Here is a 12,360-nt window from a genome sequence, read left to right on the forward strand (position 1 = left end):
CTCTGTTGCTGAAGTCATATTTTCTGCAATCGAGTTTGGAACGGTTTACTTTGAGTTTGTATCTATTATTTGTTCGTGTATTGTTGCAGTTGAAGCTGAAGTAGTCATTGACAGGAAGGACATTGTGGCAGATAATTTTATGTACTATGCTTAGGTCAGACTGAAGTCGGCGTAGTTCTAAATTGTCCAAGCCCAAAATTTGGAGTCTGGTAGCATAAAGTATTTTATTGCGGTTAGAGGAATGGAGGACTCTTCTCGTAAAATATCTCTGGACTCTCTCGGTTGTGTTTATGTCCGATATGTAGTGCGGGTTCCAGACAGATGAGCTGTATTCAAGAATTGGTCTAGCAAATGTTTTGCATGCTCTAGTTAGTAGTAAAACATTACCAGAGAAGAAGCTACACAAGATTCGGTTAACAACTCTTAATGCCTTTTTGGGTTTTTTTTGGCAATGTTGTTACAGTGGGTTCGGGCACTTAGATCTTTAGAATTGAGATCAATGCCGGAGGGTTTTGATAAAGGCACCACATATTTAGTTTTACATATATTGACAGCAGCAAGGATTATATTTGCTAAATACTGGAAAAAACGAGAACAGCCTGCCAGATGAGGGAAGTAATTCGAAAAAATTTAGACTGTGCTGAAATGGACAGACTAACTTTAAAAACAGAAGATAAAGAAGACACAGAATATTATTTGGTATGGAATAGATTTTATGAGTGGTTAGAGACAAGAGGAAGAAATTAGAGGAAGAAATACTACGAATGTTTGTATTAACAATAGAAATGGTTTATAACTACAATAATAATAATAATAACTTTATTGTCATTGTACATGTATACCCAGTATACCCATACAATGAAATTCACTTAACACCCAAAGACCAGGTCCAACACACATAACAATCCCCAAACACCCCCCACCTACCACAATTCCCCATCCCTAAACCACCCAAACATCCACACAACAGACCAAGTAATGCTGTCCAACAGCTCACCGATGGTGGCCCTTTAGTTCATTGTTGAGTGCAATTATAGCTCTGGGATAAAAACTATTCAGAAAACTTGTGGTCCGAGTTTTAATTGTTCTGTATCTTCTGCCAGAAGGCAACAGTCCAAAAAGATTATAGGCAGGATGGGAAGAATCTCTGAGAATGATATTCTCAGATCACCATAATCACCAAAAATGTAAATAAGCCAATATAAAAAGAAACTTAGTTAAAATTATTTGGATATAATATTACTATTATTCTCAGTACATGTGTTATTATATTATTATTACTGTTATCAGTTCATGTGTTAATGTTTATTACTATTTTCTATTTGGCCTTTTTTTCTTGTAAATGGTATACGCTGACAATACACTGTATTCAAAAATGTTTATGAATAAAATTATATGTATATATATATAAAAGAAAGAATATGTTATAAAAAGAAGGGAATTATGATTTGGGGGTTTTGATGGTTAGGGGAAGAAAAAAACTTGGATAATAGGAAAAAAGTTTTCTTTTGTAATCATAGAGTAAGGAGATAACTGTCAACTTGCAAAGCTTTCAAATTGCCATGAGCAGGAGGGAGGGAGAACTGATAGAGCTGATTGATTTTCCTAACTGAAGTGCATTCCATACATTCTTCCTGACCGCAATCAGAAGGAGGGTGTTGGATTTCACAGCCAGCCAAAGTGGTTAATTGAAGAATGTGATTTATGACATGGCCAGAGAGGAGGGGAGAGACAGGGTCATAGGGGAACGTAAATCTAAGTGAGATTAGTTCTAACTGCATCCGAATATTGCCGAAATGGTGCTCCTAATAAATGACTGTATTTCTTTTGAAGTTCGGCTCACGGCTCATGAATTAATTAGGGCATCTTTCGGAAACTTCACAATAACGTTGTATTTGCTGAAAAGGAAAAAGGAACATTCTTCTTTCGATTGCTTTTTAATTCTTCCTTCCTGCCTTTTTTCCCCCTTCTTTTTCCTTCCTTGTCTGTTTTTTCTTATTAGTTTGTATTATTTTTTATGCTCCTTATAAAGCTTTCAATAAGAGTGGTGTGGTGGCCTAGAGGTTGGAGCTCTCGCCTCACAATCAGGAGGCTGTGAGTTCGATCCTAGGTAGAGGCAGCTATTTCTCTCTCTGGGCGCACTGAGAATATATCTGCTGAACATAACTCCGCATTGGCGACAGGAATGGCATCTGGCCATTAAAACGCTCTGCTAGCTCCATTCATTTGCCCAGACTCCACCCCACAAGGGATTATGTGGGTCATTAAATACATTTTTGAAAAATCTATTTAAAAAAAAGAATTAGGATGAAATCTTTGAGAGAGAAGCTTGATCAGAATTCTATGTATAGGTGACTTACGAGCAGACTGCCCATTAGGGTTGAAAGCTGTGATGGCCGCAAATGGATCACCCACATGACTGATCCAATTTCAGACTCTTTTTTTGTGATGGTTGTTTAAGTAAACTTCACAGTTGTTAAGTGAACCAATGATTCTTTATGGGCCAGTTTTGCCAAAAACAGAAAGTAAATGCCGGCTTTCGGCAAAACCAGTGACAGTAAGAACAATCCATCAGTGGAACAGAAGTTGCCTTCAGAAGTTGTGGGAGCTTCATCACTGGAAGCTTTCAAGAAGAAACTGGACTGCCATCTGTCAGAAATGGTGTAGGGACTCCTGCTTGGGCGGGGGGTTGGACTACATGACCTACAAGGTCCCTTCCAACTCTGTTAAACTGTTAAAAAGTCTCTTCTCCACTTTTTAAAAAAAAGTTTTTTACTGCCCGATTCTGGAAACTGTTCCTACGACAAATAGGAACCGATCAAGGACTTAGTTCTGCGTTCCATCCAAGTACCAATGGGGCGGCGGAGCGAGCCAATGCAATGGTGGAGAGATATCTACGCTCCTTAAAAGTTTTTTAAAGGGTTGTGGGAAGAATGGTGCTATCCTGACTTCACTCAGCCATGGGCCTGTTTTATTCCATACAAACACTTCTTTTTTTTTCCTTTTAAATTTATTTGGTCCTCCGCAATTGGATGCATTTGACCTTGAGAATGATGCTATGCTGATGCGTGAGAGACTATTATGGCCCCATTAAAGCTTTAAAAGAACGACAGCAGCACTTACTTAAACTGTGTTCTTGTTCCTGACAACTTTCTCCTGTAATTACACAGAGAGATCAGGATTTAATGCTCCAGAGATTCAGGAAAAAAGAGGCTGGCTGGTTGGAAGGATAGATAAGCATCCTTCATCCAGCCTTGGGTTCCAATTGTTGCAGAACCCTAAAGTTATTCAGGTAGTCCCTGACTTACGATTGCAATTGAGCCCAACATTTATGTTCTTCAGCGAGAAATTTGTTCAGTCAGTTTTGCCCTATTTTACAACTTTTCTCAATGCCTTTGTGAAGTGACTCACTGCAGCCTTTAAATTCGTAAGTGAATCTGGTTTCCCCGTGGACTTTGCTTGTCAGACGGTCGCAAAAGGGGGTCACGTGACCCCGGGACACTGTGACCATCATAAATGTGAGTCAGTTGCCAAATGCAAATCATGCGGGGAATGCTGTAATGGTCGTAAGTGTGAAAAATGGTCATAAGTCATTTTTTCAGTGCGTTTGTATAACTTCGAGGGTTCACTAAACGAACGGTTGTAAGTCAAAGCGGTACTAATATTTATGTTTGAGGAAAGTGGTCATTAAGCAAGGCATTGCACAACTGCACCCAATTTTATAATCTTTTTGCGGCAGTCGTTAAACAAACTACCACGGTTGTTAAGTGAGACATCGTGTGACCATGACTTCTCTGCCAGCTTCCCCATGTCAAGTCCGACTCGACTCCATAGTTTCGCTTTCAGTTTTGCCAAACAGTGACGGGAGGAGGATGGTGAATTCCTAAGGGTGGAGGGAGTCTGTGGAATTCACGAGAGCCTTCGGTTGCCATTGAGACATTATCCACCAAGGTCAAGTTATGAAGAATGTTTGAGCGGCACAGACAGTTTTTCCCAAAACAAAAGAACTGCACTCAATTGGTGGATTATGAACTGTGGATGGCCCGGAAGAGAAAAAGGGAGTTACCTATGTGGGTTTTGGCAGAAAAATCCCAGAAATGACTTTGCTTCTGCTGTGCCTACACGAGGGGTGTCAAACTCGATTACATTGAGGGTCACATTAGGATTGTGTTTGACCTCGGGGGGGCGGGGGGAGTGGCCAGCTCAAGGTCACTCGTGTCAGGGGCACCTGTAGTGGCCAAGTGCTAAGGCAGGACTTCCCTCCCTCTCATTATAACCTTCCTTCCTTCCTTCCTTCCTTCCTTCCTTCCTTCCTTCCTTCCTTCCTTCCTTCCTTCCTTCCTTCCATCCATCCATCCTTCCTTCCTTCCTTCCATCCTTCCTTCCTTCCTTTCCTTCTTTCCTTCCTTCCTTTCCTTCCTTTCTTCCTTCCTTCTTTCCTTCCTTCCTTCCTTCCTTCCTTCTTTCCTTCCTTCCTTCCTTCCTTCTTTCCTTCCTTCCTTCCTTCCTTCCTTCCTTCTTTCCTTCCTTCCTTCCTCCTTTCCTTCTTTCCTTCCTTCCTTTCCTTCCTTCCTCTCATTCTCATTTCCTTCCTTCCTCTCATTCTCATTTCCTTCCTTCCTCTCATTCTCATTTCCTTCCTTCCTCCCTCCCTCTTCTTCTTTTTCCTCCCCTCTTCATTCTCCTTTCTTCTTCCTTCCCCACTTTCCTTATTTTTCCTTCCTTGCTCTCTTCCCATCTTCCCTTCTTTTTCTTTGTTTTTTCCTCTTTCCCTTTCTCCTTTCCTGTCCCTTCTTGCATGCTCAAATGCAAAAGGGGAAACATTTCTCCTTTTGTTTTCTTTTTAGTTTGTTTTGCTAGCCCTCTGCCAGCGAAAATGAAGCTTGGGGCGGTGGGGGGGGGGGGCGACGTACGCTGTCAGAGGCACAGTGGGCCGGTCCTTTGCTGTTTCCAGGGCAACCAGATCTAAGCACTTCACAGGCTGGATCTGGCCCGTAGGCCTTGATTTTGATCCCCCTGGCCTGGATGGATCTTTCAATAAAGTTACACTGTTGGTTCATCGAAAGAGTTTCTTTTGCTGAATATGCCAAATGGGATGGCTGACACCTCATTGACTTCCCTTGTTGGAAGTCATCTGGGAAGGTCACAGATGGTGACCAAGTGACCATTTATGAACTGCAACCGTCATAAATGTCTGATGGTTGCCAAGCACCCAAATCACAATCACATTGTCAACTCGTAAAGCATCCTTGGCCTGCTCTCGAGTTGCCATAGGCAGGAGGGGGCGAAACTGACGGAGCAGCATGGCAGCTACAACCAGAAGCACATTCCACGCATACCTTTCTCAAGGCTGTATCCCAGATTACCAGAAACCAGCCGGGGAGAGACATGATCTCTACAGCCCGCAAAAGTGCTCCGTTGGAGAATGTGATTTATGACACACCCTGGGAGGAGCGGGGGAAACAGGGTCATAGTTGGGCCGTAAATTACATGGGGCAGAGCTGACTTCACTTGGGTACATGCTGACATGTTGCTCCTAATAAATAACTGGATTTATTTTGAAACTAGGCTCATGGTTTAATTAGGGCATCCGTCGGAACCCATGACTGCGGGGACATTGTGATGGTCATAAGTGTGAGCAGCAGTCATAAGTCATTTCTCCCCCCCACACACACACACTGTTATAACTTCAAAGCATTGAGGGCTAACCGTGCTTGCATCACATGATCTCTGGCAATCCCCCAATCTCTGTTCCAACGTCGTACCTGTTATTTTTTTTTGCATGGAGGCAAACAGAAAATCTTTCCCCATCTCCGTGGCAGCTCTTAATCACCTCCTCCACCAAATGCAATTTGTGTTTTTAAAAAACCTACTTTTGCCCCAGAGACACAGGCGAACTGTCTACCGGAGGACAGAACAGATTAATGAACGAAAGAAAAACAATCTGCTCTGAACAGCTTAGCCAGTCCACAAAACAGCTTTCCCCAACTGGTTTCCTTGACCAGTTTTGCTGTTCGCCAGACCAAGAGAAGGCAGAGAACAAATTGGAAGGACAAAAAGAAAAGATCCTGGAAGAACACAACTTACCTTGGATTTCATATCCGGCAGAAACCGAGGCATCAGTCTCCTCACTGCTCTGCTCCGAGCCCACCGTCGATCGCAGCTGTTCAATGCTTGTGCATGCTGTCACCTCGCCAGTGGGGTCCCCAATCTGCAAAGGAGCAACTACCATAGTTATTTGATTTAAAAAATGGATGCCTGCTTTTACAGTAGCTTGCAAAAGTGAATTTCCAATGCCCTTTATTCATTCCTGAAAGAGCCTTGTGAGCCAACCCATCTGTCAGGTTTTGGTGCTATCTTAAATAAACTTCATTCTCAAGCGCAAAGTCTCTAATGAATCACTTTTATTTTAAGAATAGCAGAATCCGACATTCCTGATTCAAGTTGCAGCCAAACTGGCCCCTCCTTCCAACCCCCTCCTCTTCCGCTCTCCAACCCCAATGTCCCATTGGCCATCATGCAGATCCATCTCTACATCCCGGCACGTTCTTTTCACAGGAATGTGGCCCCCACCCTCGTCACCCAGGAAACACTTTCTGTAACATACAAAAAACTAGGTAAAAGTTCATCTCAGCAATAAATCAAGCTTCTGCTCTATGCTTCATCTCGTTCATGTCAGCGCTGGAAGAGAGCCTAATTTGGAACGCTGACACCATCCTTTTTATTTTCGAAGAATGCCCATGCCATGCTCGCTGGGCATTTAATTTTTGTAAATTAAAATTTATAAAGGAGAGAAGCAACTTAGAACTAAGGAGAAATTTCCTGACAGTGAGAGCAATCAACCCAGAAGTTGCCTTCAGAGGTTGTGGGAACTTCATCACTGGAAGCTTTCAAGAAGAGACTGGACTGCCATCTGTCAGAAATGGTGTAGGGTCTCCTGCTTGGACGGGGGGTTGGACTAGATGACCCACAAGGTCCCTTCCAACTCTGATTAGCCTAAAGAAAGGACAAATCAGCTTGCAAGATTTTATCCCCACTTCAAATGGGGGGGGTATCTATTGTAGAAGATTCAGCTACCATGTAGAAGAGTCCTACCATGTTTCCCCAAAAATAAGACCCTGTCCTATATTTTTTTTAACCCCGAAATAAGCGCTTGGCCTTATTTTCAGGGAGGTCTTATTATTTGGGGGCGTGTGGAGCAAGACGGGAATCCTCTTGCTGCTTTACCTGATTTCTAGTTCTGTCTCCCTAACTCTAACTAGAGGAAATGGCGGGGACCGGCTGTACGTGTGTTTAAATATTTTTGTGGAGGACTTATTTTCCGAGAAAGCCCAATTGGGCTTATTATCAGGGGATATCTTATTTTTGGGGAAACAGGTTAGTTATTTCCAGAGATGCTTTTTCATGTTCCTTGTTGCCTCCTGCACCGCCATGCCCAATTCTGTTGCCCATTTTCCCTGAAAATTGCAAGGAATCTGGTAACAGCTTTTCCAGCTAGCTGTTCTGTCCCCGTTCCACTCACGCACCCCCACAGACAGCCCGGAGTTAATAAGCCACACGACAAAATCTTTGAAGATAAAGCTGGCAGCAACCCAGTGGCTAGCTGCCAATTCAGACTTTACTCACACAAAACAAAGATTAGACTGCAAGCATTCCGATAAAGCAGGCAAAGTTTCAGCAATACAAGGATTAGTCCAAATGCAGTCCGACAAGGCAGGCAGAAGTCCAGTAATGCAGAGATAATGGATTATTTCTAGTTTTTGCTCGTCACAAACTGAACCGGCCATTTATACCCTGTGGGGTGTGGTCCAGTGACTCAGCTAATCTCTGGCACGCCTTCCCCTCTGCTGCGCACGCTTCTCCCTGCGCCGCTGCCGAGGATCCAGCCAGCACTTATCTACTTCGTCGCTGTCCACCTGTGGCTGCGGGGACGTGCTTGGCTCTGGGCCTATCTCTTGGCCTTCGGTGTCCTCCGGAGGCATTGCCAGAGAGGAGGATCCTGGAGAGGGAGGCCTTGCCAACTCCTCTCCCTCACTCTCAGAGTCTGCATCTGTCGATAGCCCAGGCTCAGGCAACGGAGCCACAACACTAGCAAATTTTATGTAAATCCCTAAGCCTTTCTGAGTGTATGCTTTTAAATGAAATCTATTAGTTGGAAATTTAGGGCCAAATAGGATAGACTAGGGTAGGATAGGATAGGGTAAATCAGACCAGATCAGACCAATCAGACCAGTTCCTTGCCTAAGCAGGGGGTTGGACTAGAAGACCTCCAAGGTCCCTTCTAACTCTGTTATTCTATTCTAAAGATTAGGCCAGACCAGACTAGCAAACAATTTTGGTGTTCTGCCCCAGCTATGGACCCCAAAGAACGCAGCACGCACAAAGTCTGTACAAACCTTAGTTTACTAAATTAAATCAGTCTTTTTCAAACAAAGGCTGTTAATTAACTTTCTTAACAGCCAACAAGAATCCAAAGAATAAATAATCGTAATCTTACTATGGTTGGCAGAAAGCCCAGAAGCAATTTGCAGAGAACTAAGATCAAGACGCGAAGGAGAGTGAACGAAGTTGTTCCCTGCAAATTGCTTCAGTCGGCGTTCCTCCTTAAATAGGCTAAGGGAGTGGCCAATTAGCCCCAAGCCTTACTCTCGAGGAGACCTCCTCCTGAGGAGCCACTCCTGCCTTTTGGCAGCTCTGCGTGCCCGTGCATCGAGAAGAGGCTCCTCCACTTCGTCCTCTTCACTTCTGGAGGTTCTGAAGGCCCTGGCTGAATCCCCGCCTCTGGCACCACATCTTCTCCAGCCTCCTCATTGTTTGACTCAAGTGCCAGCTGCACAGGCTGCTGGCGCAGCACCACACCAGCCTCCTTGCTGTTGGAATCAGCTACTAGCTGCACAGGCCACTGATGGGCCACACCAATTGGAGAAGATAATAATCAGAATAGAGCTGGAAGGGAGCTTGGAGTCTTCTAGTCCAACCCAGTATAGGGTCTCCTGCTGGAGCAGGGGGTTGGACTAGAAGACCTCCAAGGCCCCTTCCAACTCTGTCACTCTGTTTTATTAAATTTCTTCGGTGCCGGTGTGTTTTGTGTTGTGCCCTCCTTTGCTTGACCTTTCCTAAATTAGAAAGTCCGCTGGCACCCTTAGGTGACGGCTAATGGAATTGTTAACTGGTTCGTTAATTCTTAGAAGCTCAAGATTTATCGGCCCCTCTTCAGCCTTCACAGAGCTGTTCTTGCAGAAATCCTTTGACTTTGTTTTAAAAATAGGCTCTTTTAAATCATTAAATCTACGAGCAGAGCAGACTGTTTGAGCACCAAAAAAAGGTGGATTTCCAACAGCTGAAGTGTCTCAGTTGAGGAGGGATGTCCATGATGGATTCATGCTCAGGTCAGAGGATTGAAGAAGAGCAGCGTTTCCCAATGTTCTGTGGACTTCAGCTCCCAGAATTCCCTGCCAGCGTGCTGACCGAAGACTTCTGGTACTTGAAGTCCACTACCAGTCATGGCCAGAGTTGAGAAACACTGGGTAAGATGATATCCAAGATATCTCCCAACCTTACATTCAACTATTTTAGAATTAGAATAACAGAGTCGGAAGGGACTTATAGGTCATCTAGTCCAACCTTTGTCCAAGCAGGAAACCCTACACCATTTCTGATAGATGGCAGTCCAGTCTCTTCTTGAAAGCTCCCACAACTTCTGAAGGCAACTTCTGTTCCACTGATGGATTGTTCACACTGTCAGAAAATTTCTCCTTATTTCCAGGTTGAATCTCTCCTTGATCAGTTTCCATCCATTGTTTCTTGTCTGGCCTTCAGGTGCTTTGGAGAATAGCTTGACCCCCTCCTCTTTGGGGCAGCCCCTCCAATATTGGAAGACTGCCCTCCTGTCTCCCCTGGTCCTTCTCTTCTCTTCACTAGACTAGCCATGCCCAGTTCCTGCAACCGTTCATTGTATGTTTTAGCCTCCAGTCCCCTCATCATCCCAGTTGCTCTTCTCTGCACTCTTTCCAGAGTCTTAACCTCTTTTTTATTGTGTGGTGATCAAAACTGGATACAATACTCCAGGTGTGGTCTTACTAAGGCTCTATAGAGAGTATTATTAGCACCTCATTTGATCTTGATTGTATCCCTCTGTTAATGCAACTTAACTATGCTAGTTCACTCATCCCAGGATTCAGCTTCCTTTGCATTTTGCACAATCCCGCGCGGAGCAGAGATTCTTCTTCCAGGAATCTTGACGCAGAAGGAACATCTTCCGCCTCCATAATTCCCCCCAAATGGGAGACAACCTGTCGGTTCCCTCTCTTCTGAGTCAGTAATTAGGGGGGACCCTCTTCCCACAATGCCAGCCGCCCCCCTGCCCAGAAACGTCCTTTGTTCCCTTCCCATCTGGAGTTGAGTAATCAGCCCGCCACAAAGTGCAAAGCCCAAATTGCACCCAGCAAATAATATTTATCTGGAGCAGCTGACAGTTTAATTCTAGGGCGAGAGAAGCAGGCGTTAAAATGCCTTATCCTAAGATTCTGGCCCTCAAACTTCAAGGCTGACTTGCCTGCCTCTGCTAGACTTGATTTAGTTTCCTTTTAGGATTTTATTTATAACGTTTCTGACTTGCTTCTTGTTGATCTACTGACTCCATCCCAGAAATTAAAAACTTTGGACCAGACCGTCAACCCATTTCCTCCCAAAGCAACTTTGCAAGTAAAACCACGCTAAATCGTCATCGTTGCCAGCTATTCGGTCAGTCACGGCTGGCTGGGCAATTCTGGGAGTTGAAGTCCATCCGTCTTATAACAAGGAAGGTTGAGAAATCCTGGTCTACACAATTAAAGGCTTTTGTCTAGTCAATGAAGCACATGAAGGGGTCTTTTTGGCTTTTTCCATCAACCAACGTAGATTGGTGTTCCTCTTCCTTTCCAAAATCAATAGACAATAGAATAACAGAGTTGGAAGGGACCTTGGAGGTCTTCCAGTCCAACCCCCTGCTTAGGCAGGAAACCCTATACCACTTCAGACAAATGTTTGCCCAATTTCTTTTTAAAAACTTCCAGTGTTGGAGCATTCACAACTTCTGGAGGGAAGTTCTTCCACTGGTTCATTGTTCTAACTGTCAGGAAATTTCTTTCTTAGTTCTAAGTTACTTCTCTCATTGATTAGTTTCCACGCATTGCTTCTTGTCCTGCCCTCAGGTGCTTTGCAGAATAGCTTGAAATTTTCTTATTGGCAGTTGGATTCAAATGTTGCTTGATGATCTTCCAGAGAATTTTCCTCACAGGTGGTATCAAGGCTTTGATTCGGTGGTTGGAACAGTCTTTAATATCGCCTTTCTTTGGTATTGGGATAAATACTAATCGATGTCTATTTAGTACTATACTGTCCCCCTTTGAAAACAGCCTCTAGCCCCATTTTTGCACCTCCTAGCACTCCCCAATTCCCTTTCTCCAGTTATGAGGTCTGTGGCCACATCTGTCTTCCTTCTTTCCATTCAAGTCCCCTTTAGAAACCAGTTTCCTGCTTTGGTCACCAAGCAACATCGTGCAAAATAGGACACCATGATTTGATTTTCTTTCAGTCTGCAAAAATGTCTTTTTGACATGTGACAAAAACATTCCAACAGCAACATAGGGAGATTTTGTAGTATTTACACAGAGAGAGAGAGAGAGAGAGGGAGGGAGAGAAAGAGAAAGAGACAGAGAGTGACAGATACAGAGAGACAGAGAGCGAGAGAGAGGGAGAGAGACAAAGAGGGAGGGAGACAGAGAAAGAGGCAGAGACAGAGGGAGGGAGGGAGAGACAGAGAGAGACACACACAGAGAGGGAGAGAGGGACAGAGAGACACACAGAGAGAGACAGAGAGAGAGGGAGAGAGAGGGAGGGAGAAGAGACAAAGAGTCAGAGACAGAGAGACACAGAGGGAGGGAGACAGAGAGAGAGAGAGGAAGGGAGAGAGAGAGAGAGGGAGGGAGAGAGAGGAAGTGAGGGACAGACACAGAGAGAGAGGGAGAGAGAGGGAGAGAGGGAGGGAGAGAAAGACAAAGAGTCAGAGACAGAGAGACACAGAGAGGGAGGGAGACAGAGAGAGAGAGGAAAGGAGAGAGAGAGAGGGAGGGAGGGAGAGACAGAGACAGAGAGACAGAGAGAGAGGGAGGGAGAGAGAGGCAGAGAGAGAGGGAGAGGGGGAGGGAGGGGGAGAGAGACAGAGACAGAGGGAGGGACGGAGAGACACAGAGAGAGAGACAGAGAGAGACAGAGAGAGAGGGAGGGAGAGACAGAGAGAGACAGAGAGACAGAGAGACAAAGAGAGAGGGAGGGAGGGAGGGAGAGGGAGAGAGAGAGGGAGAGAGAGAGAGACAGAGA

At 44.6% G+C, this 12,360-nt stretch overlaps 2 protein-coding genes across 2 annotated transcripts in view; both read right to left on the bottom strand.

Annotated features, from left to right (window-relative positions):
* The window catches only part of LOC148111769 (uncharacterized), a 332,684-nt gene that overhangs the window by 158,720 nt on the left and 161,604 nt on the right, over positions 1-12,360 (bottom strand). The window lies entirely within an intron of this gene.
* GPSM1 (G protein signaling modulator 1) overlaps positions 1-12,360 on the bottom strand; it is a 120,682-nt gene that overhangs the window by 68,596 nt on the left and 39,726 nt on the right. Inside the window, 1 exon segment of the mRNA XM_060685037.2 lies at positions 6,088-6,211. Within this exon segment, the coding sequence (XP_060541020.2) occupies positions 6,088-6,211 (124 nt within the window).

Source organism: Pantherophis guttatus, chromosome 16 (genome assembly GCF_059756535.1).
Source record: "Pantherophis guttatus breed Tessera chromosome 16, ASM5975653v1, whole genome shotgun sequence".
NCBI lineage: Eukaryota > Metazoa > Chordata > Lepidosauria > Squamata > Colubridae > Pantherophis > Pantherophis guttatus.